The 22,227-nt window shown below is 44.1% G+C and overlaps 1 protein-coding gene across 2 annotated transcripts in view; it reads left to right on the top strand.

Moving 5' to 3' along the window:
• CCDC134 (coiled-coil domain containing 134) overlaps positions 1-8,283 on the top strand; it is a 39,511-nt gene extending 31,228 nt beyond the window's left edge. For both annotated transcript variants that reach the window (XM_066596232.1, XM_066596233.1), the window contains one exon: positions 571-8,283. In XM_066596232.1, the coding sequence (XP_066452329.1) occupies positions 571-696 (126 nt within the window). In that variant the 3' untranslated portion in view covers positions 697-8,283. The remainder of the gene's footprint in view (positions 1-570) is intronic.
• Positions 8,284-22,227: the final 13,944 nt, after the last annotated feature.

Genomic DNA, 22,227 nt, shown 5'->3' with positions numbered 1-22,227 from the left:
TTCTCACTATGTAGATTTTAAAGTACATCTTTTTTTTAAAAATAAAAGCAAGTAGTTTATCCACCTCAAATGATCCATCTTTGTTAAATTTACCCCCCAACTGGTCGCGGGGGGTTGGGGACTAAGTAGCAAGACTTTACAAAATTGAATCTATGATTTATTTATAGCCAATCTCTGGTATGACGAATATAGGAGAGTCCTAATTGGGCGACATCCATCCTAATTCCCTAATTGGATTTTTTTTTTTCTAAACCAGGCTGTCCCTTTAAGAATATTTCCTAATTTTGCTCGCCTGCTGGGAATATCCTTGCTCAAAGGTGTCCCCAACCGGTGTTTCTCTCCCATACTTAATATTAATATTGTGTCCAAATTAAATGGTTGTTATATTGCACAACACACACAACATAATTTTAGACTAAAATGTACCAAAAAAAAGTTGCTAATATATTGATACATGTGGACCATAATTTCTCAGAAAAGATAGGTGAACCCCAGAAAACGTATTGATGGTTAATCATTGTATGGTATTTTCCGTTTCACAAATGGTAATTGTGGATGTATTTTTCATAGTTTTTACCCAATACAGATGCCTTTCAGAAAGCGTTAAAAGAGGAGGAGAAGCGAAGACGTAAAGAAGAGAAGCGGAAAGAAATCCGTAAAGGCCCTCGAATAACACGCTCTCGGTCTGAATTATAACTGAGTGATGGTGACGTTACGTGCGTATAGTGGAGAAAGCCTTATAGAACAATACATGTGCCAACATCATTCCTGTCTGAACACAGATATCACAAAAACTGTTCGAACACTGGATTAAGAAACACAAGTGAAGATGGGGGAACTCCAAACTTAATCCGTGGTTCTGTGGCTCTGAGCCCTTGATTCTTCATTTTATATAAATCGCCAAGGTTTGTTTTCAGTCGAGATCAGTTGACTGAAAAGTTAGTAAACTAAATTTAGATAGTTGTTTTAAAGGATGTTTGAAGAGCCGTGCTTAATTATCATGTTAACTTTTTATTTTGGAGGGTCAGATATTGTCCAGTGGTCTTAATATCTGCCCAGGAGGCCATGAATTTTAGCATTTGTAAATGTGGGACGTACTTGAGGTGAGACCAATCACAGGCATAACCACAACAAAGCTGCTATATGTGGACTCCCTCGCAGTATAACACAAGTTGTGCTTGAGTCATGGTTTTGGTGCAATTTGATGTATCAGTGCATCGGTTTTGCAAAACCATGCATATTTTACTGTGACCGAAGCTAAAACACAACATGTTAAAAAAAAAACTTTAATTACTTGCTCCTCTTTAGAGGTAACCTATCCCGTTAAACATGCGGTTGTACCTGTGGGCAGGATATTACAAAGCAGGAGGAGCTGAGCAGATGAATATATAGTTTTGTGGGAATTTCTCATGTATTTATTTTAATTCTTACACTTTCTAGGCGTTAGAGTCCAGTGGGCGGTCTTACTGGTTCATGGCTATCTCTATATGCATGTGTAAACGGGGAAGAGTGGACTCCTATGCCCAGAGAGAGCAGGAATTACAATGAAAGAAAAAGTGACAAGTTACACTAAATCGTTTACCACATAACTATATATCGATCTACTACACTGTTCCTGATCTAGAACATGCTGCTCACAGATGGTCGGCATGTTCCCTTTAAGAGTGAGCACTTTGCCTTTAATCGACATACTTGGGTTTGTGCTGTTCTTTGCAGCAAGTACTGTATAATCAAATCGCTTGATTGCCTTTTCATAAAGTGGTAAAAAGAAGAGAAATACAGTGTAATTATTAATTTTAGCTTTAATTGAGAGATTATCTGCAAGGCTGCCAGAGAAATTCAAATGCTCCGTTTACCCGGAGACTATAGGAAAATGCAGGGCGAGTTTCTCACTAGGAAACCCAAACATTCCTCAAAAGTCCTTCATGTCTGTTCGCTTTGAAAATTGACACAGACGTAGAATATGGAGCAGATAACCTGCGAACATATGACGCAATACAGCTGGAGGTTGTTGCCATTATCCGTGTCACATTAGCAGATGTCTTTGCCATTATGTAGACTCCCGTACAAGTGCTTGGATGTTGAAGGGGCCATTTTCATGTTCTGGCAGACTACGTTTTGCAACATACAAGATACATACATAACAATTATGATAATAGACCATACAGAAATAATGAAGTGATTGAGGAATGCTTGGGTTTCCTAGTGAGAGAATTGGCCGATATGTGATTCTATGATAATATCTGGACTGTTGATTGCTACGAAGACTGCGTGGAATTTGAGTCCTTCCCAGCAACCTCGAATGTTTTTGGTTTATTTTTTGAGATAGAGGCCTATTTTATTATCATTATGACCAAGCTGCTATTTAATACATTTTCTAATGTTGTGGGGCTATACGTTTACATTGACTTTTTTTGACCACTGTACTTCACCCTTCACAACCCTCCACCCCCTCAAAAATTTTGGGGGTAAAACTGAGTAATTTAGAAAATATCGTGCGACACAAAACAATCAGTTGCCTTGCGTGTGTTGTAGTGTTAAAACATATCTTGAATACGAACTGAAACATTCAATTTAAGTGATTTATCCTGACATGTTAATTTATGCTGTGTACAGAATGACATTATTCCAGAAGATATTTTGAATACTGCGAATATCTGTGACTTGTTCCCACTATGTATAATATTTATTTATGACAGGATTATCAGAGTTGTGACTATGCTTTCTTTATGACGAAGGGTTGTCCAGTTTTGTGTACCTAAAGCTTAATCCTTTGGCCATGAGTGGTCATTTTATACTACTTCTGGCCAGGATGTACTTTCTTTTTTCTTTTTTTTTTTTTTTTAAACTGATATTTTGGGGAATTTTTGATAGACTCCTCCGATTGCAGTAGCCAAGTAAATGTATTTGTGACATACATTGATATTCAATAGAGTTGAGCGAACATACTCTGCCGAGCTTGATGCTCGTTCGAGTATTAGCGTACTCGATGGTGCTCGTTACTCGAACGAGCATCAAGCCGTGTTTGACCCCACCCCAGTTTTTGGCTCCTCCCCGCTGTGACGTGCCAGTTTTGGCCCCTCCCGCCGCAACGCAGCGCGCGTCATTGGCAAATCTTTTGGCGGGCAGGAAGGGGGAGAGAGAGGGAGGGAGGGAGGAGCTCGGCACCTGGCGTCCCACATACAAAAATGCGCGAGTCTCCCATTGTAGTCAATGGGGTTCATTACTCGAGTAGAGCTCTCGATTTTTACAAAAAGCTCGACTCGAGTTAATGCGGACCCGAGCATTTGGGTGCTCGCTCATCTCTAATATTCAACTAATATTTCAAAGTGTTGAAATTTTTTATTTGATGGGCATACACACTCACAACTAGCCAAAAAGCATGAAACGCCAAATCTGGTTCACTGCTGCAAATTTAGAAAAAACTTTAAAAGTTACAGTATGCATAAAAGCTGAAAATGATTAAAGGGATTGCCCACCAGAAATATTGTTTATAGTTAAATCCAGCTAAAAATTATACACATTTTTGTATTGGCACTTAGAAACATTTTTTTCTATCCCCAGATATTCCAGGACTGTTAGAATAGCGCCACCTGCTGTTTCTATTGATAATGTTTCCTGTGTCCAGTCCACTTGGTAAAAGTTCCAAGGTGATCACAGCTACTCAGTCTTGCCCTCGTTTTGTGTTTTTCTTTGTGGAACAACACCTTTAAGCTTAAGTTACAAAATCATAAACCCTATTAAAAGGATGTTCACTCAAAGCACAATACAACCCTGCAGAGTACACTGTACAGCAGTGATCCTAAACCAGTAAAGCTGGCCGAACACTTGTGAGCAAAGTTGGTTCAACCCACCAATATTGGCAGGATTGGCCAATGGTCTTGTATGTATGCCAGCCTGCTGGCTATTTCCTCATGACAGATGTTAGGGGGTTGTAAGGGGAGAACGAATTCCGGTATGTTGGATTTCAGCATGCATGATTATTGTCTCTGCAGGAGCTAACCTGCTGCCAGAAGTGTCTCCCCATTGAAATAAACGGGCGCTCTCAGTTGTGCCGAGCTCGCATGTTTCTGGTCAGCTGACGGCCATCTAATGTGTAGGGCCAGCTTTACTGTTCAGTGGACTTCAGCCAACCATTTGTGCACTCTCTGTTCAGCGTGTTAGTAAAGAGCTACAATTTTATGTTGAAAGATAAGTGAGCGAATGCTTAAGCATGATTTTGTATTTGTTACTTTTGGGAATATTTATCATTTGTAGTAATAATGGCTTCAGATTCTAGAATGCAGCAGTGAAAATGACTTTTTCCTACGTGAACAACACTGCTGCGGCCTAAAGCCACCAGTCACTGCAGCCCTCTTGTTTCTGGTGCAGCTTGTCAAAATAAAACCATTCATCAAATTGGTTTCTAAAGGAAACTCTGTAATTTTGAGTCTGTACAATTTTTATACCTAAGAAGTGGTGACAACGTTCCTGCGACCTCGCGTGTTGTGATTAACTGTCTTCCTGTGATGTTATGTGAAGGACAGAACAAACTGCTCCGGTGGATACGCGCTTTGTGATTTTGAAAAAGAAAAATCTACTTCCTTTTAGTAATTACCTACTTTTTAATCCTATTTATTTACATAGTTTAACAATGTTGCTGTTTTCATCTGTTGTACATGAACAATTATAAGCATTAAATACTAAATGGTTCTTATGACGTCCCATTACTTATACTCTCACCTGCTGTAAATGGCAGCTATTCCCAAGCTTTACTTCTAAGGCCGCCTGCACATGTCAGAAACGGATTTTGCCTGCAAGAACCCGCAGCGTTGTCCGCACGTACCTGTTATTTTGCTTCTTTATCCGTACTGCGGATGGACCCGGCTGCTCTTCGGACATGTGCAGTACCTATTTTTTTTTTTTTTTCAAATGTTTTTTTTCCCGCCCCATCACTAGGCAATGACACGGAAACCGCGAATGTTAATTGCAGACGGGCCGCGGGTTGGATGACTTCGACTGACTTCAATGGAAGCCGTCTGTGCGGATATCGCATGAAAATGGAGCATGCTACGATTTTTCCTCCACTTGTGGAAACCGCATTTGGTTTCCGCAAGTGTGCAGTCAAAAGCATTTTTCCATAGTATGCTATGGACAGTATTTACTGCGGAACTGCAGTGCGGACGCCGACTGCGGATTCCACAATGCATAGCCGCCCGTGTGCAGGCGGCCGTAAGGATATGATTAATCTATAGAGGTGATCATAGATCCAGATTATATGTGACAGGAACATTTAATCACAGCAATATTAAATCATGTACTTGAGATTCCTCCATGCAAAGATCAAGTTGCCTCTATCATTAGTTCAAAATAATTGGAGCTGATAATATTGGTACAACATACAGTGAACCCGTCCAAAAGACCTCTTAGAGAAGATCTCATCCAGATCACATTCCCTGTGAGAGATTGTTAGTTCTTAGGGCTCACTCATACGGGTGTATGTGGCCCACGTATTACATGTGTATTTTCCATGCATGTAGTACACAGCAAATGCACATGTTAAATCCCCATAGCCTTTATTGGTGCTTATTACACACCAAAATATGACAACCTGTGTAAGTGGCCCAACAGAAATCAATGGGCTTTTAGCACCGCGTATTGTGTGTGAAAACTATGCGGGCCACATACACCCATGTGGGTGAGCCCTTATTCCCAGCCTTTTCTACCATGGGGGAACCTCTGAAGTTATTTGCTTCTTCCCGGGAAACCCAACGTCTATTCTTGGTTTGGGAGTGGGAGAAGTATTCCGGCCTGCATGTTTTGAGTGGTACAAAGAAATAGGTCTTCTTTCTGCTCTCCATATTTCAGAAGAACCCGGGGTAGAACACTGACTTCCACAGACCTGATGGGATTAGTCTTGCAAGCATTTCCTTGCGGCAGGGCACTACGGTCCTGAATGTGGGGGCGTAAAACAAAAAATGTTAATTTTATTTTCTTATTAGTTTTTTCTCTTTTCCCTATTGTAATAGTATTACTCATCTTATGGGTATTGGCAATAGCAATAAGACCCAATAAAAGTAATACTAATAAAGTTCAAAGTATAAGCTCATACCAGGTACAGACTATAACCCAGGTTCTGTAGACTATAACCCAAAGCCATAGGGGGGGAACATGGGTCACATTTGTGTAAGACGTTGCATACCTCAGAGATCGGCCGTTACACTTTAAATTCTGCTTTGATATTTATTTACAGATTATCCGTGTAAATGATCTATTCTAATACCAGAACATGCCAATTGTACAGTAGCAGTTTTGTCTGTTGCCTGCGGGGGAAAAAAATCACAGTTTAATTATTTCCCCAATTTTTTTCTTACGAAATACGTTGTCACTGTAAGTTCTGAGTCTGGAAGGTTAATATTGCCTTCTTTGTTTTAAATCGGTCTGCCTAATCATCAGTAAGGTTTAATTCACACTTCAGTATTTGATTAGTATTTTGCATTTTTTAAGCTAAAATTATGAATAAATGTAAGAAAAGGTGGTGGGTGATGATGGTGGTTGATGGTGGTTGAAGTAGTGGTGGGTGGTGGTGGTTGTAGTAGTAATGGTGGGTGATGGTGGTGGTGGTGGTGGTGGGGGGTGGCTGTAGTAGTTCTAGTAGTAGTATGAATGTTTCTGATATTGTTCTGCTTGGGATCCAGTCCTGGTGTTGGCTTTAAAAATGGGTGCAAAATACTTCTCAAATACTGAAGGGTGAATAAAGGCCTTATTCTGATAGAAGGTTGTACCTTCTTCGTGTGGAACAGGCTGTATAATTTCGTACTTGTACCATTTTCAGCAGTGCTTGTATGCGTGACACACGGATCCCTATGTACCCAAGTAACGAAAGTATCAATGACCTCTGATTCAGACTGTTATGCAACAACTCCAATGTGATGTCTAGTCATAGAGACATAAAGAAAAACAGGGATTGGTATATTAAATTCCTAATGATATACATGAATCTCTCTTTTTTTTTTTTTTTTTTTTTAAGCCGCGCTCTATTCAGTCTCCTCCTCGCTGTAGGTAGAGGGCGGGTGAAAAGGACGGGGAGAGGGGAGGTGGGGCGGCACAGGACCCCCATTCTCAAAACCCCTTCCTATCCACAAGTTGTTGCCTATCCTGTGGATACGGAATAATGTGCAGTTGTGGTACAACCCTATTAAATATTGTATATGTGTCTAAATAAAAATTTCGTTGACCTACTTGAATAATTCATCCAAATTTTATCTTGCACTCATTTTGGCAGTGTGTGAAAATGTTGTATTTTTACAAGACTGCAATGGAAGATGAGAAATGATTGTCAATTCTTTATTCAGGGTTTGACTGAAATACAGGAACATTTTTATGAAGATTGAAATACCACTATGTTCTCCTCTTTCCTAAGTTTCATTCAGGACTCCAATTTCACAGGATACTAGATTGACATAACCTGACTAGAGATGAGCGAGCGTACTCGGTAAGGACAGATACTCGAGCGAGTATCGTCCTTACCGAGTACCTGCCTGCTCGCTTGCAAAGATTCGGGTGCCGGTGTGGGTGAGCGCTGTGTTACGGGAGTGAGCAGGAGGGAGCGGGGGGAGAGAAAGAGATCTCCCTCCTGTTCTCCCCCGCCTACACCCGAATCTTTGCGAGCAGGCAGGTACTCAGTAAGGACGATACTCGCTCGAGTATTTGTCCTTACAGAGTACGCTCGCTCATCTCTAAACCTGACCCCATCCTGTAGTAACATGTATACATTTTATTTTTAACTTGGGAGCCTGTGGGTGATGAATGGCTAATGGATGGCATCCAGTAAAAAAAAACATGCTTTTCTTTTTAACCTAAGAGCCTACTGTGATTGATTGGTTTTCGTCCGCTATATACTTTGTTTCTTTGCAATTTTTCATTATTCATCTTTAGTTATGCTGAGTTGATGGAGGACACATCTGTACCATACAAATCTAAAGGTTAAATAGCATGTCAATACTAAGTACATGTGAAATAGTGAAGACCTGTGACATTTGTGCATCCATTAAGAGCAAGCCAGTCCATTTCATGAGACTTGGACCCTGTACTGTACAGTATGTAAGACTTACACATGTGTTGTTCATATGTTGGACCAACTAACGTATGAAATGATTCCAAGATGTTTTTAAATGGCCACAAGTTTTCCTCTACATTATATAACTGTGACATTGTTTAAAATTGGCAGTTTTCTGAGCCAGAATTTGTCAAAATGGTTGTATTTTATTTTAATAGGTTCATATTAAATGTTTTTCATAATGACGCTGTTGTGGTGTCTTGTTTCCACTTCCTTTGTCCACTTTTTTCCCAAAATATGATGGTCTTCTTGTAGACGATGTAGCTGTAACATTAGGAATTCTTTTAGTCTTAGTCACAACAACAACAAAGTTTGAGTCCCTCTGTGGTCTTCTATATGTTTGCCCATGTTGTGTAGTCACAGGAAGTTGCAATAGAAAAAGTAATTGGTGAAAATTACCAACATGTGATCTTGTTAAACCCAATTCACATGCACTGTACTGGATTTTCAGATACGTCACTCACAAAAAATAAATTAATTAAGGGAACACTTCGGCATCACAATATATCCCTTCTAGGTGCTCTCCTTAAGGAGAAACGATGCCCCTCCTGAGCCATATCTATAGGCCTCTCACTAGCCAAGCCAGTAACCTACTGTATACTGATGAGAGGCAAAAACCCCAAACAGCTGTCTATGTATAGATTCAGGCTTGGTTTTCAATTCCCAGTCATTGTTATAAGGCTTGTACGACTCGTATAAAGAGTCTGACATTGACTCCCAGTAGGTGGCGCTGCAGAGGTATTGTTCCATCTTCCATTAGTATATCCCCAAGTCACTTAAACTCTAGAATAGTAATTTGTCCAGTTCCCACTCAGCAAAAAAAAAATGCTTGCAGCTAGATATCTCAATGTATTAATAAGAACCAGCTTGTAAACGTGTTTCGAGGTTTGTGAACCTGTTCCTCAGTACTTGCTGGGCCTACACTACACAAATATGTAATTCAGGTATAAAGTAGAAAATAATGGAATATAAGAAAAAGGAATGACAAAAAATAAAATGCATAAATAAATACATATGTAGTGTACAGAAGTCAATACACCAAACCTTCTGGATGTTTGAGTGGTTTGTTGTCCTGTGCCTATGTGTTGTCAGTGTCTTCTATGTGAGTGAATATGATGTGTATTACATAGCTGGAGCACTGAATGGGTTACTGTCTGGGTCATGTCTGGAAATGTATCTTTTTGTGTCATGTGACCTTGTTTTATATATGTGGTTGCAAGGTGCATGAGTGAGGTCTTTCTATCAGTCTTTTTCCAGCTTTTTGCTGTCAAGTCAGGAGCTTGTTGGCACACAGACACCTTCAGTCTGTAAGCCAAAATGTGCTAGATCATATTTTCTCCAGCAGGCTTTGGGGTATTTCTGTAGCTTCCAAATTGTATAGTGTGCACACATCATCGACCAGATCAGACACAAATGCTGGTCTAAACCGGGAGAGTCTCTACCCAAATGTGTAGAGTCTCAGGCTTTTATTATAACACATGATAACCGCCCTTTAATGGGCGTGCAACAGATTACATCAGTAACATATAAGATTCTCATTTGTCGGATCATATAGAACCCCCGCCTCCCTCTCCCCACACCTCTCTCAAGTCCAATGTAGCTTGGACTTTCTCCTAGCTGAAGGAATTTCTGTGTTCGTGACAAGTCATTGTTTGAGAGGTCTCTGTGTTATTTAAGAAGTTTCTGTGTGGGGGCAGGGCTGGGGAAATATCCAAGATGAACACAAGCAATAACATATAACACTGTGATTTAACTCTTTCCTTATGTAGCAGAGTTCCACATTAGGCTGAAGTCATTACAATAGCATAATACATTTGGTTTATACAAATCAATAGACATTTTACACTGACTAATCATCATGTCTATCACAATCCCCCCTTAAAATGTCTATCCTCTAACTCTTCCCGTCAAATTTTCACAGTTCTCTGTGTGTGAGCCTATGATCGGAGCGCGTTGAAGGTTCGTTTTAGAGTCTTCAAGGGGGTGTAGGACTTGTCCACTCCTTCTGGGGATGCATCCAGCAAACTCATTGTGGGAGTAGCTTTTCCAGCATCAGTTTCACAGGTCTCTCTGACACAGGGGATAACACAGCAGACTAGAACACAAAAGGGAATCATCAGTTCACATACAACAGCGACGCCCATCTGTGCCAGGATCCTTTACCACCCGCTCATCCATGGCGAGTGCTGGTCCCAAAAGTTAGCTCTTTTTAGTTAGTGCAGTCAGCTTCTTAATGGCAACTGCGTCTTTACCCGCGGGTCACGTGTCGTCTGGGATGTAGGTACAACAAGTCTCCCCTATCATCTTACAGACACTCCCCTTTTTAGCCAAAATCATATCTAAGGCCATTCTATTTTGAAAAGTCATAGTCGAGGTAGGTCCTATTGGTCGACTAGTCCCTATAAGGCATCTCTAGTATAATTTATAAACCGCTGCTAATTATAATAAACATAATTAATCCAGTCAACGTTTTACTTACCATAATGATCAGGAAAATGGACTCTAATCTAGTTTTAACTTTGCCTCTCCTATGACGTCAATGTACACGTGTAGATCAAAACTACCACCAGGAGTCTCTCTTCTCGCTCTAGTATAATGTTACAATACTAGTAGTGTGCACAGGTACGCACGGCCTGGGACTCCCTAATCTTCACCCACACCAATGTCCCTCCTGGAGATAGCCCAGATGGTGGACACGTCCAGGCCGCCTGCACTGACCCTACACTACCTAGTGACAAGACTGGAAGGAACCACCGTACCTATGCGGAAAACAAGGATAGACCAACATGACAGGATAACCACAAAACACAGACTGAGTTTGATTGAGATAAATTAACTATTGGGGGTAACCTCTTTATCCTCAATGCTGTCTGACAGGATGTGGAGGAGCATAAGGCCTTTACTAAGGCACACTCCCCTGTCCAATTACCCTCCAGGCGGGTCCTCTACCTCATGTCTCCACAAAGCCAGTAAACGTCTCCTAAGGACTGGACCTGATTCTGCATCCATTCCCCTCCTATCGTACCGTAGGAGGAGCAATACCCGTTAGTGAGTTCCCCAAGAATCTCCCTCCACCCTGCCTATTTGCCTGGCAGGTGTAGTTTCCAGGGTAGTCAGTAATACTCTCTCCGGTGCAAAACACCTAAGTAGTTATAGAGTATTCCTTCTTCTACTTCTCACGGACAGTGTAATTAGCGGAAATGTTCGTGAAGAGACTAATAAACCGCTCTTCAGCATCTACCGGGAGATTTAGGGGGACCATCCCCGAGTGTAGTCGGGCATTACAGCACACACAACAGTTAGACTTGTTGCTCCTGTTAGCATTATACCTCATCAACTCCAACCAGAGATTCTGGTCAGAGTAGCCAGTCGCTACTGTCAAGGTGTCCACAAAGGTAGGGTCGGCTATGATCATCATGTTCGTCAAGGTCTTTATCTTACGGCGGAGGGGGTTAATTATGGGCACGGGACTAAGTGAACGCTTCCATTCGGGTGCATCTACCATATCCCTTATTTTAAACTTCCCTAAGGGATCTGTCCTCCCGCATCAGTATGTCCCCAGACTGTAAGTCCCCCGGGCTTGGATCTCCCATGGTTAGTGTAAAAAACGCATTAAAACCAAGCAACATACTAAGTTCAGCCTTCCAATACCTGCTGTCCTTATTATTCTCAAGGAGGGTTATACGACTAATTAGGGATTTCCCGCTCTTATATTTCTTATTTAAGGCACTTCGCAGTTTATATGACTAGTCTGTTCCTGCGTTCCATCCCACTAATCCCCAATAACGGCAGTCTTCTCCCCAGACATTATCAGTGGCGCAAACATATTGTATTCCCCGGGTATATAAGTCATATAACCAGCTGGACTGAGCTAAATCTGGCCTGCGGTGGGATTTTACGCCTAGACACGAGACCACAGTACCATAGTCGAAGGGATATGCGGCTACTTGAGTATTGGACGAGTTATACCAGAAGGTAACCATACCCTCATATTCTTCCGACTAAGGATTCCAGCTGCCACCCTCCTCTCTCACTAGCCCTAACCAGAGTAATGTCCTTGGCACAACTAAGACTGGTCTCCCGGATCTGAAGCTTTCTTACAGTATGAAGCATGGATCCATGTAAATCTTTCGGCTAGTTTCACAGCTGTGGCAGTAGTCAGAAGCACCTGGTAGGGGCCATCAAATCGGGGCTCAAGAGGGTGCTTCCTGAGGAACTTCTTGACGCACACCCAATCCCCAGCCTGCAAGATATGTGTCCCAGTGTCTGCCTCTGAGTCTGGAAGAGAACACCTGTGCATAGGCTTTGGTTAGTTCTTTAACAACGGAAATCACATACTTAGTCAACACATCAGATTGTAATTGTAACTACTGAGGATAGTAACGACCTAGCCTTGGGGCTAGCCCAAACAATCTCGTAGGGAGATAATGTATGATCCCCCCTGGGTTCATATCTAACACTGAATAGGGCTATTGGATGACAGTCTTTCAAAAGTGGCGTCATTTTTAAGTATCTTACTTTTTAGCGTGCCACTAAGTCTCTCCACCTTTCCACTACTCTAAAGATGGTAGAGTATGTAAAAGGCCTGGGATACACCCAGAGCAGACATGACATGTTACATTCACCTGCGAAGTTTATACCTCTGTCTGACTCTGAATCACTTCTGGTACCCCATATTCACAGTTTACCTCGTTCATGAGCTTCTTTGCGGTTACCTACTTGTTTGCCTTGGTAACAGGGTCGGCCTCCAACCTGCAAAGACATCAACAACAACAAGCACGTATTCATACTTCCCAACAAGTGGGAGCTGAACGTAGTCAATTTGCAATCCCTGAAATGGGTAGAGTGGTACCGGCAAGTGTGATGTGGCAAATTTACTTCTGCCCTGACTCACCTATGGCATAGATCATGCTAAACTGGACAAATGATGCAGCAGCTACAGAGAACCCAGAAGTCGCCCATCCTCTTTCAAGCATCGTCGTCATTGCTGCTTTACTAGGTGGGTCTTTCCGTCCATCAGCTGGGCCATCATGGGATACAGAAACTGTGGTGGGCAAGTGCTGTTGACTGTTCACCATACACGGTCCTGTTTCTGCTGCTCCCATATTAGTCCATTTATTCTTTCCTTCCTTGCTGGCTTGTAACTGTAAAAGTTTTTAGCATATCAAAGTCCACGTTTTTGTCAATGTCCAAAGTTTTTACCACTGACTCATGCTGTCAGTACCTTTCTTCTTTCTTCCACAGCTTGAGGGCCGCTGCCTTTGCTGCGCTGTTGGCGAGGGTGTCGTCTCTCGCTTCTCCAGTGTAGGAATCTGTGCGAACTCTCAGCTTTGTCAGGTAGAAGTAGGGCCTCCATGAGACTCTGCACCGCTGCACCATTCTCAATTGGTTGTCCTGCTAAGGTAAAAACTGTCTGGCCTTCCATATTGGGCCGTAATCATGAGCTATGCCAAATGCATACCAGGAGTCAGTGTAAAGGATTGCCGGTCTTACCTCTCGCCACTCTACTCGCCTCAGTGAGGGCCTTCAATTCCGCTTCTTGTGCTGAGACATGCGGAGGAAGAGCTTCTGCTTCTAGGACATCTTGTTGTGTGACCACTGCATATCCGATGTGGAGTCATCAATCCTCACCCTAGTACCATCTGCAAAAAGCTCAACATGTGCATTATCAACAGAGGTTCCGGTAACTGTTTGCATACCTGCAGTTTCTTACTGTATTAGTACTAAATAATCGTGCTGATGTTCTATTTCACATGGCTCGGAATCTTGTAGTACAAAATCATTTATTTCCTTTTTATCTTATTTCATTTATTTATTTTTTTTAAACCCAATAGCTGATCTACAACACCTAGATCATCTATGACCCAGATCACCTATGCCTCCCCCCTTTTGAACCGGAATACTCAATGGAAAAAAGAGTAATTGCGTTCAAACTAGTACAAGTTGAAAAAGGAAACCAAGAGGCACAAAAACAAGCACTTTGTAGGTCAAGGTGACATTGTATGCAGCGAAGTCTGAGCGAAAATATCCTTTAGATTTTTTTTTTCCTTCAGCTCGCAGTTAGCATTTTTTAACACAAGATGGCGCAACACAAGTAAAATTTTACGTCACCCAGTGTAATAGTATTTCAGGGAATGTCCAGCGTTTAACTTTCACTCTCCTGTCGGAATATAATTATAGCTTCAGTGTAGACTGACACTAGAATATACAAAAGACTTAAGGAAAACTAAAGAATACGGATGAATTAACATCCTACTCTGAGCAATTCAGTCCCTCTTTCTCACATAAAAAGTAAAATTACTTCATCAAATTGCGTGAAAAAGTTTGCTGGGTGACTATAGGGAAATTATTCTATCTGTAGGAGCCTTCCATAACATCATCTGTCTGAACATCCATTGGAGAAGCAGGCAGTGGAAAACAGAGCCCCTGGGAACACACCATGAGAAGGCGTCCCCTGTCATGGATCCCTGGCCTCTGTGCCCCATGCATTAACTCCAATCTTCCATACACTATAAACCAGCTTAGTCATCTACTATGTCCCAAGCTGCATCTTCACAAAGGTTTGTTTCCCTGAACTTATCACACATCCAAAGTGGCCACATCTTGGAGTGTAACAAGGTCCGGTCAAACAAAACCTTACTTCAGACAATCATGAGGTTAGCACTGGATACAGTGGCATTAGGGAATGTAGGCCTCCCAAGTGCAGCAAAATGGCCGCCAGAAGCAGAAAGGGGCGGGGATACAAGTTTCCCAGGTGAGGCAAGATGGCTGCTGGAGGAGGAAGGGGCGGGGCTTAGTCCTATCCCAGATTGGAATGGCCGGAAGTAACATCACACACCCTGAAAGTGAGCACATGGGGGGGGAAGTAACTTCAGGGTGGGGGCAGGGCTCACCACATTTGCTGCAGAGTCACACTATGTGGGGTTTTAAACATTGCAAGTGCGGCCGCCATTACAGGGAGGGGCTGTAGTCAACACAAAGGCATTATATTGTTCATAAGCAATACACATCCCCCACTACATGCTTTCCCCTCTTGAATCTCTTTCCTACATTATACCACCTCCTAGCAAAAACTAGCTAAAACACCTTTCTTTCTGCTGGGCTTCCTGCTCATCTTCTGAAAACTTTCTACAGTCTATTTTACCATACTCATTTCTGCAACTTTTCCTGATCCTTTTCTTTGTAAAACGTTTCTACATGTTTTGCATATTCCAAAACATCCTGTACTGATCCCTCATTCTATTCTGCCTGCTTATTCTATCCTATTTGAACTTTCTAGACACAGTAAAACTCCTTTACTAAATTCCACCTCTTATATCCCTCGTATATCACAATGCACATTAACACTACAAAACACAAGACAAAGGGAACAGAAGGGTTAATTGGGAAATGCTTTCAGTGGCTTAACTTCAGTCCACTCTCTTATCAGTAACCCTCCCCCAATAATAAACACTGCACATTAATTCTATAATACCGAACAGACAGGATTACTGGAGAATACCCACAACGGCTCAAGGTATATATCTCACCTACCTTTGCAACAACCCACCCTCTACTAGTAATCCCCAACAGCACTCCCTGCACACAATCTGGACAGGACATTTAGCTATACACAGAGACTGACGATTATTTTCAATGACCAAGACCTCAACAATATCCGGAGACTTCTGCCGTCACACCACGGCTATAATTCCCACGTATATACCTTTCCACATATGAGAACATAACACGCTCAATCATACAAGTGCATACGCGTATCATAAATTTTCCTAACCTCACACTAGTTACCTAGGAGTAAGTGTCTCTCTCTGGCGTGTTCCCTCAGACTTAAAACAGCCAAGTCCACCCTTCTGACACATTAACCATCACAGAATTTATCTCTTGGTCTTGTATACACAATCTTTAACCGTCTCAGACATATCATACCCAGCATACAGAATACCCCTTAGGCAGGTTAAAACGGTGTTTTTTTCCGAGTAGAAAGAACTATATTACCTGCCTTTCATTGATTTATCACTCTGGATCAGAAACAGGCAGATTAGCAGTTAGAAATCAGCTCACATCGGTTAATTTACATAAAGCAATCTTACCGTGTTCTGTAGATTTTCAGGCCCCTGAGTTCTGCCTGCTATCTGCCGATCTCTGTATTTTTCCAGAATGAAAGAAATCAAAAATCTCTACTCGGCTCACCCAGGAGACGCCAATTTGTGCTAGATCATATTTTCTCCAGCAGGCTTCGGGGTATTTCTGTAGCTTCCAAATTGTATAGTGTGCACACATCATCGACCAGATCAGACACAAATGCTGGTCTAAACCGGGAGAGTCTCTACCCAAATGTGTAGAGTCTCAGGCTTTTATTATAACACATGATAACCGCCCTTTAATGGGCGTGCAACAGATTACATCAGTAACATATAAGATTCTCATTTGTCGGATCATATAGAACCCCCGCCTCCCTCTCCCCACACATCTCTCAAGTCCAATGTAGCTTGGACTTTCTCCTAGCTGAAGGAATTTCTGTGTTCCTGACAAGTCATTGTTTGAGAGGTCTCTGTGTTATTTAAGAAGTTTCTGTGTGGGGGCAGGGCTGGGGAAACATCCAAGATGAACACAAGCAATAACATATAACACTGTGATTTAACTCTTTCCTTATGTAGCAGAGTTCCACATTAGGCTGAAGTCATTACAATAGCATAATACATTTGGTTTATACAAATCAATAGACATTTTACACTGACTAATCATCATGTCTATCACAAAAAAGGTTGGAAGAGGCAGAGAGGATGCTGTGTGTGTCCAGGGCCTAGCTTATCGGGTCCCTATGCGGAACATCAAGAGGAACCGCAAGATTATGTGAATCCACTGGGTAGCGCTAAGTGCAATCCCTAAACCGTGACTGTGTACCGGTAGAGAGTTGTCGTGTGGGAGTAGAAGTGTGTCCGGGAACCAAGAACTACAGTTAACTTGGCCTGTGAGAGTCCCTCTGGCCTCCCGTGTTTCCTCTCTGTCCCACCACGTGTTCTCCTGCACCAGTGTCCTTTACAAGTGGAAGTAAAGACTGTTGTAAAGTAGTGGTGCATCTTGTTTACACCTGAAGCTAGGGGTTGACCACGTTTAGCTGGAGGTAACACCCCGGTCTCACCCCTAGCTGCCAATTGGCTCCAGGTGTGTGTTGTGCCGACCCCACAGTTACTGTCCTCACAGTTAGTTGCCAGACATCAGGCATCCATTGGAGGGTGTCAGGGAGGAGAGTGACGTCGGGCACACTGACCGCAGGGCCGGGGAGTGCCGCCGGGCGCACTGACAGCGGAGCCATTTACGGACACATGGCAGGCCACCGGACACTGTTACAGCTGCCCCGGGAGCGTAGATAGGAGGGCGGCGTAGAAGACGACCGTGTCAGTGGAGTGGGGAGAGTCACAGTGGAGTGGTCGGACCACTGACAGCAGCAGGTTAGGCAGGGGACAGTGACAGCAGCGGGGTCGGCAGGGCAGATGGCAGCCGAGACAGACAACAGCGGGGTCGTCAGGGGAGAGTTACAGCACCAGATGGACAGCGCAGGAGCCTGCATGGGAGAAAACAGAGCGGTGGCCACAGTGACAATAGCCAGGAGGGAAGATGAGGTTAGACCGGCGGAGATGGGAGGGCGGGGGGAGAACGACAGGGCCACAGCTGGCAGGGGAGAGTGTCAGGAGGCGCTAGTAGCGGACATAGCAGCCCTGCCAGGTTAGGAGTGTGGATTACGGTTTTGGTTAGACGTGTGTGGGTTGATCAACTGGGACCTGGGGACCTCACATGCTCACAGCCGAGAGAGGCGGAAAGTGACATGCTGTGTGCGGGGAGCAGCCAATATAGTCTTGGGGGTGTGAACTGCTCCTTCCCCTATAACACATGTGTCAAACACAAGGCCCGCTGCCTCGTGTTATGTGGCCCGCGGCGTGCCGACACCGCTCTAGCGATTACCAGCTGGGGTGCCGCAGCTCCCCGCTGTTAATCGCGCTGTTACAGGTGATCCCGGCGCACACTGACGTCAGTGTGCAGCCAGGATCCTCCTCCCCGAGTCCCCTGCTCTTCAGTTCCACAGGAGAGGACTCGGGGAGGAAGCGTGCTGGGCGGACACACTGACGTCAGTGTGCATCCAGGCGCTCAGCGCAAGCAGAGAGGGAGCGACGCTGACAGGAAGCAGCAGGTAAGTATATGGGTTGGGGGGGGCTTCTTATTAGGGGCCAACTGAGGGGGGGCTCATCCCTACTGAGGGGGTGCTCATTACTACTGAGGGGGGGCTTATTATTACTAAGGGGGGGTTAACGTTGCTATGGGTTTATTACTACTGAGGGGGTTAATATTACTAATTGGACCACTGTGGGGGTCATTATTTTTACTGGAGCCACTATCCGGGTCACTTTTAGGGCTCGTTCACACGGATGTAATTGTATTTCGGTCATGCAAATACGCTGCGTATTTGCGCAATCGAAAATCGCTTATGCCTGTATATTTGCGTACGCAAAAAGGAACGCAGATGGGTCCATTGAAATGAGGCGCAAATATGCAGTGAATACACAGGTTTCCTGCGCATTCTCCACGTATTTGCGCGTTCCATTCACTCCAATGGCCTATTGGGGTGCGTAGTACGTAACAAAATAGGTCATGCTGTATGAAAATAAACATCATGTAAATGAACTCAATGAAATCAATGGCTTCTATGCACTGCATATTATGTACACAAATAGGCTTGTGTCAAAAGGCCCTTACTATACTGACTTAGGCCGCCTGCACACGGGCGGAAATTCCGCGGCGGGATTTCCCGCAGAATTTCCGCCCATGGAAGCTGCCATAGGATTGCGTTAGAAAACGTAATCCTATGCAGATGGCCGTGATTTGTCCACGCAAAATCTCGCACGGAAAACAAACCGGCATGCTCTATCTCTGTGTGGGTCTCGCAGAGCCCCGCACAGAAATGTCACCCCCCGCCCGCTGCTTCCACTCTGCGAATATCCCGGCTGCCTGGCAGCTGGCACATCACAGAGCCGGAGCCGCGGGAGCAGGTGAGTGCCGCGCTGGTTCCTGCAGGTGCTCAGGTTGGGTCCTGCTGCGAGAATTCTCGCAGCAGGATCCGACCTGGCCGTCCGCAGGCGGCCTTACAATCGGCCCTTTTGAAGGTCACCTGATGTGGCCCTCGGTGAAAATGAGTTTGACACCCCTGCCCTATAACACAACCTGCCCAGCCCACAAGATGCACCAGTACCCTGTTCTAAGTTCTGCAAATTATGTTACCAGTAAACTGCTTTACCGACCGTTCCCTGTTCTGCCTTAAAAAGTCAACTCTGCGAATGTGGACTCTTTATTACATTGTCTAGAATTCACCGTGGAGGACGGAATGGTGGCATCATGTAAACTCCTGTTGGGTTTTCCCCATTTAATAGCCTGCCCTCGGCTCCTTGGACGTGTTCCTGGTTACCCTATGGGTGGGAGACTGTAGAGCTACCGTGACAAAGCCCAAACTCTACCCCGCCATATCCTTGACTGGGGCCTGCTCCTCGGACACTGCACATATAGTTTAAAAGTATACAGAATCACTCCCGATCCTATTATGTTTTTATCCGTAAACTAAGATCTCTTTTGGCAAAAATATTATATAAGGCCGGCTTCCCACGGCCGTGACGGGCTCCGCCATGGAATTCCGCGGCAGGGCCCGTCACTGCGCCCCCAGAGACCCCAATACTTACCTCCGGATCCGGCGTCCTCCGTCCCGCATGACGCTTCGGCGCGCATGCGCAATAGAGCGTGCGACACGCCGGCCGCGTCATATGACACGCCCACAGCGCCACATGATGCGCCGGCCGCGTCATATGACGCGGCTGGCGGTGGCTGGAGAAGCGGTTTCACGCTATTTTCCGCTGTGCTACAGCGGAAGATAGCGTGACGGACGGCTTCCATTGACTGCAATGGAAGCCGGCCGCGCGTACACGCGGCAAATAGAGCATGCCACGGGTGAGGACGGGTGATTTCACGGTGCGGAATTCCGCGATGGAATTCCGCACCATGAGCATTAAGCTATTAGGTTCAATAGAACCTAGTAGCTGTTGGCAACGCGGCGGAAATCGGTCTGTGGGAAGGAGCCCTTATGGTCATCTTTGGCTCGTTTCAGAATAAAACCTACACGGGTGCAATAGGCATAGCTGTTCTGGGTTTACACAAGTATAGAACATGCGGATGTGCCGTCTTCCACACTGCATAGCACACAGACGCGAAGTGAGTTGTAGACAAGAATGTCAGGCATGACATACTCTCTCCTGTGTGAATGCACCCTTAACACAATGGATATTGACTCAGAGATTAGCTACCACTGCAATAGGAGGCACTGTGGAGCACAATTCCATCACTCATTTGCATGGCTTATGTAAGGCTCCCTACGCCCTTGCGCTGTTCTCTCCTGTGGAGCTGCCTACAAGGATAATTACATCCATTATATCGGAACAGATTTTCAATCAGAATTTTTCATTCTTTGTCTGAATTAGCCCTTAATCACACATTGTCTTTTAAACGCATCTGCACAGTGTATTCGTATACAGAATTTGTGCAATATGCAATAAATAGAATACGCAATATGTATTTCATTTGCGCAAAATATGCAGCATGTTCTATTGCCGTGTGTATTGTGGATGAACATAGCACATATCAAACTAATTTAACTTAACTGCCCGTTGAAATCAATAGGAGCATGCTTGTGTGTACGCTAATACAGTACAATGCGCACAGGAGCTCGCAAAAACAAAAAGCCCATCCCCCCAGGGATAAAGGAATCCTCTGCCACAGCTCTCACAGCTGTGACAGAAGTCCAGCATGCTGTCCCATTGCTTTCAATGGGGTTGGCGCTGCTGCGACGCAACGCAACTTTGCGTTTTTAACATTAGAAAGTCCTATTGACAATTGGAAGAAAAAATAGGAGCAAATTCGCAGCAGAAAAAAAACGCTAGTGGGTAGTCACCCTTAGACACGACTGGTAGCCTCCTTGTTCATTTTCATGGTGAGCTGCTCCACTATAGTGTATCTGTCACCGCTTGCGCAGCTTAGTGGCCAACCTTTACCTCACATCAATAGTACATGGTGCTCTACAGTTTCAACGTCGGTTATGCCCAATGGTGCCATTTCTGCAATCGCAATTGCGATCCACTTTAACCACAGCAGCACGGTTCACAATAACCACCCTTGACCCAAAAGCCAATTATAATGCGTTTTAACCATGACAATGAGAGATGTGTGAGTAGACTGCTTTATAAAGCCACCAAGCCGGCTCACCATACGTCACTTCCTTCATGGGCTACAGACAGTAGGAGGTGGTCGTAATAATGTGACTCGACTGTGTAATTCCTTTACACAGGATAGACCCATCTCTGCAGTGGCACTAAGACTCTTAAGACAAATGGCCCACCACTGGTATGCTTAGATGATTAAAAATAGTCCCTCTTGCGGGTCTCATACATTTATTTTGTGTGATAGTAGCTGACCACCATAAGAGGGTGGCGAGACTGCAGCTGCTGATAATTATTTATGAATTCAATGAATGGCTGAGCGCTATGACCAATCACAGGCAACGCCCAGCTGTCATTCAATGGCTGAGCGATACCTGTGATTGGCTGCAGAAGAGGACTGCCAGGGCTGGTGAGAAGAGCCGGATGGCTCTTCTAGGCGAGTATAATTTTTTTTTTTTTTTACAGCTTGGGATGATTTTCAGGGAAGGGCTTATATTTCAAGCCCTTCCGCGAAAATTATCGCCGTGGGAGTTGCCTGCAACCCACTGCTTTGAATGGGGCCGCAGCAGTGCCGACCCCATTGAAAGCAATGGGATAGTGGGGATAAAGGAATCCTCTGCTACAGCTGTGGCAGAAGTCTGTGATGTATTCCCTATGTTTTCAATGCGGCTGCCGCTGCTGCCGCCGTCCCTGTTGGAAGCACTGAGCGATGTTGCAGATTTTTTCTCTGCACCGCAAGGCTTGAGAGTAAAAATCGCAAATGAGTATGAAATCATTGAAAATCATTGGTTCCATAATCATTACTATCGCATCGCAAAAATATCACTAGTGGGTAGGCACCCTTAAATGATGGAATTAAAGCAAATCCTGTTCACA

Source organism: Eleutherodactylus coqui, chromosome 3, assembly GCF_035609145.1.
Source record: "Eleutherodactylus coqui strain aEleCoq1 chromosome 3, aEleCoq1.hap1, whole genome shotgun sequence".
Classification (NCBI taxonomy): Eukaryota; Metazoa; Chordata; class Amphibia; order Anura; family Eleutherodactylidae; genus Eleutherodactylus; species Eleutherodactylus coqui.
The sequence above is the reverse complement of the archived record's forward strand: the minus strand, read 5'-3'. Positions and strand labels throughout refer to the sequence as shown.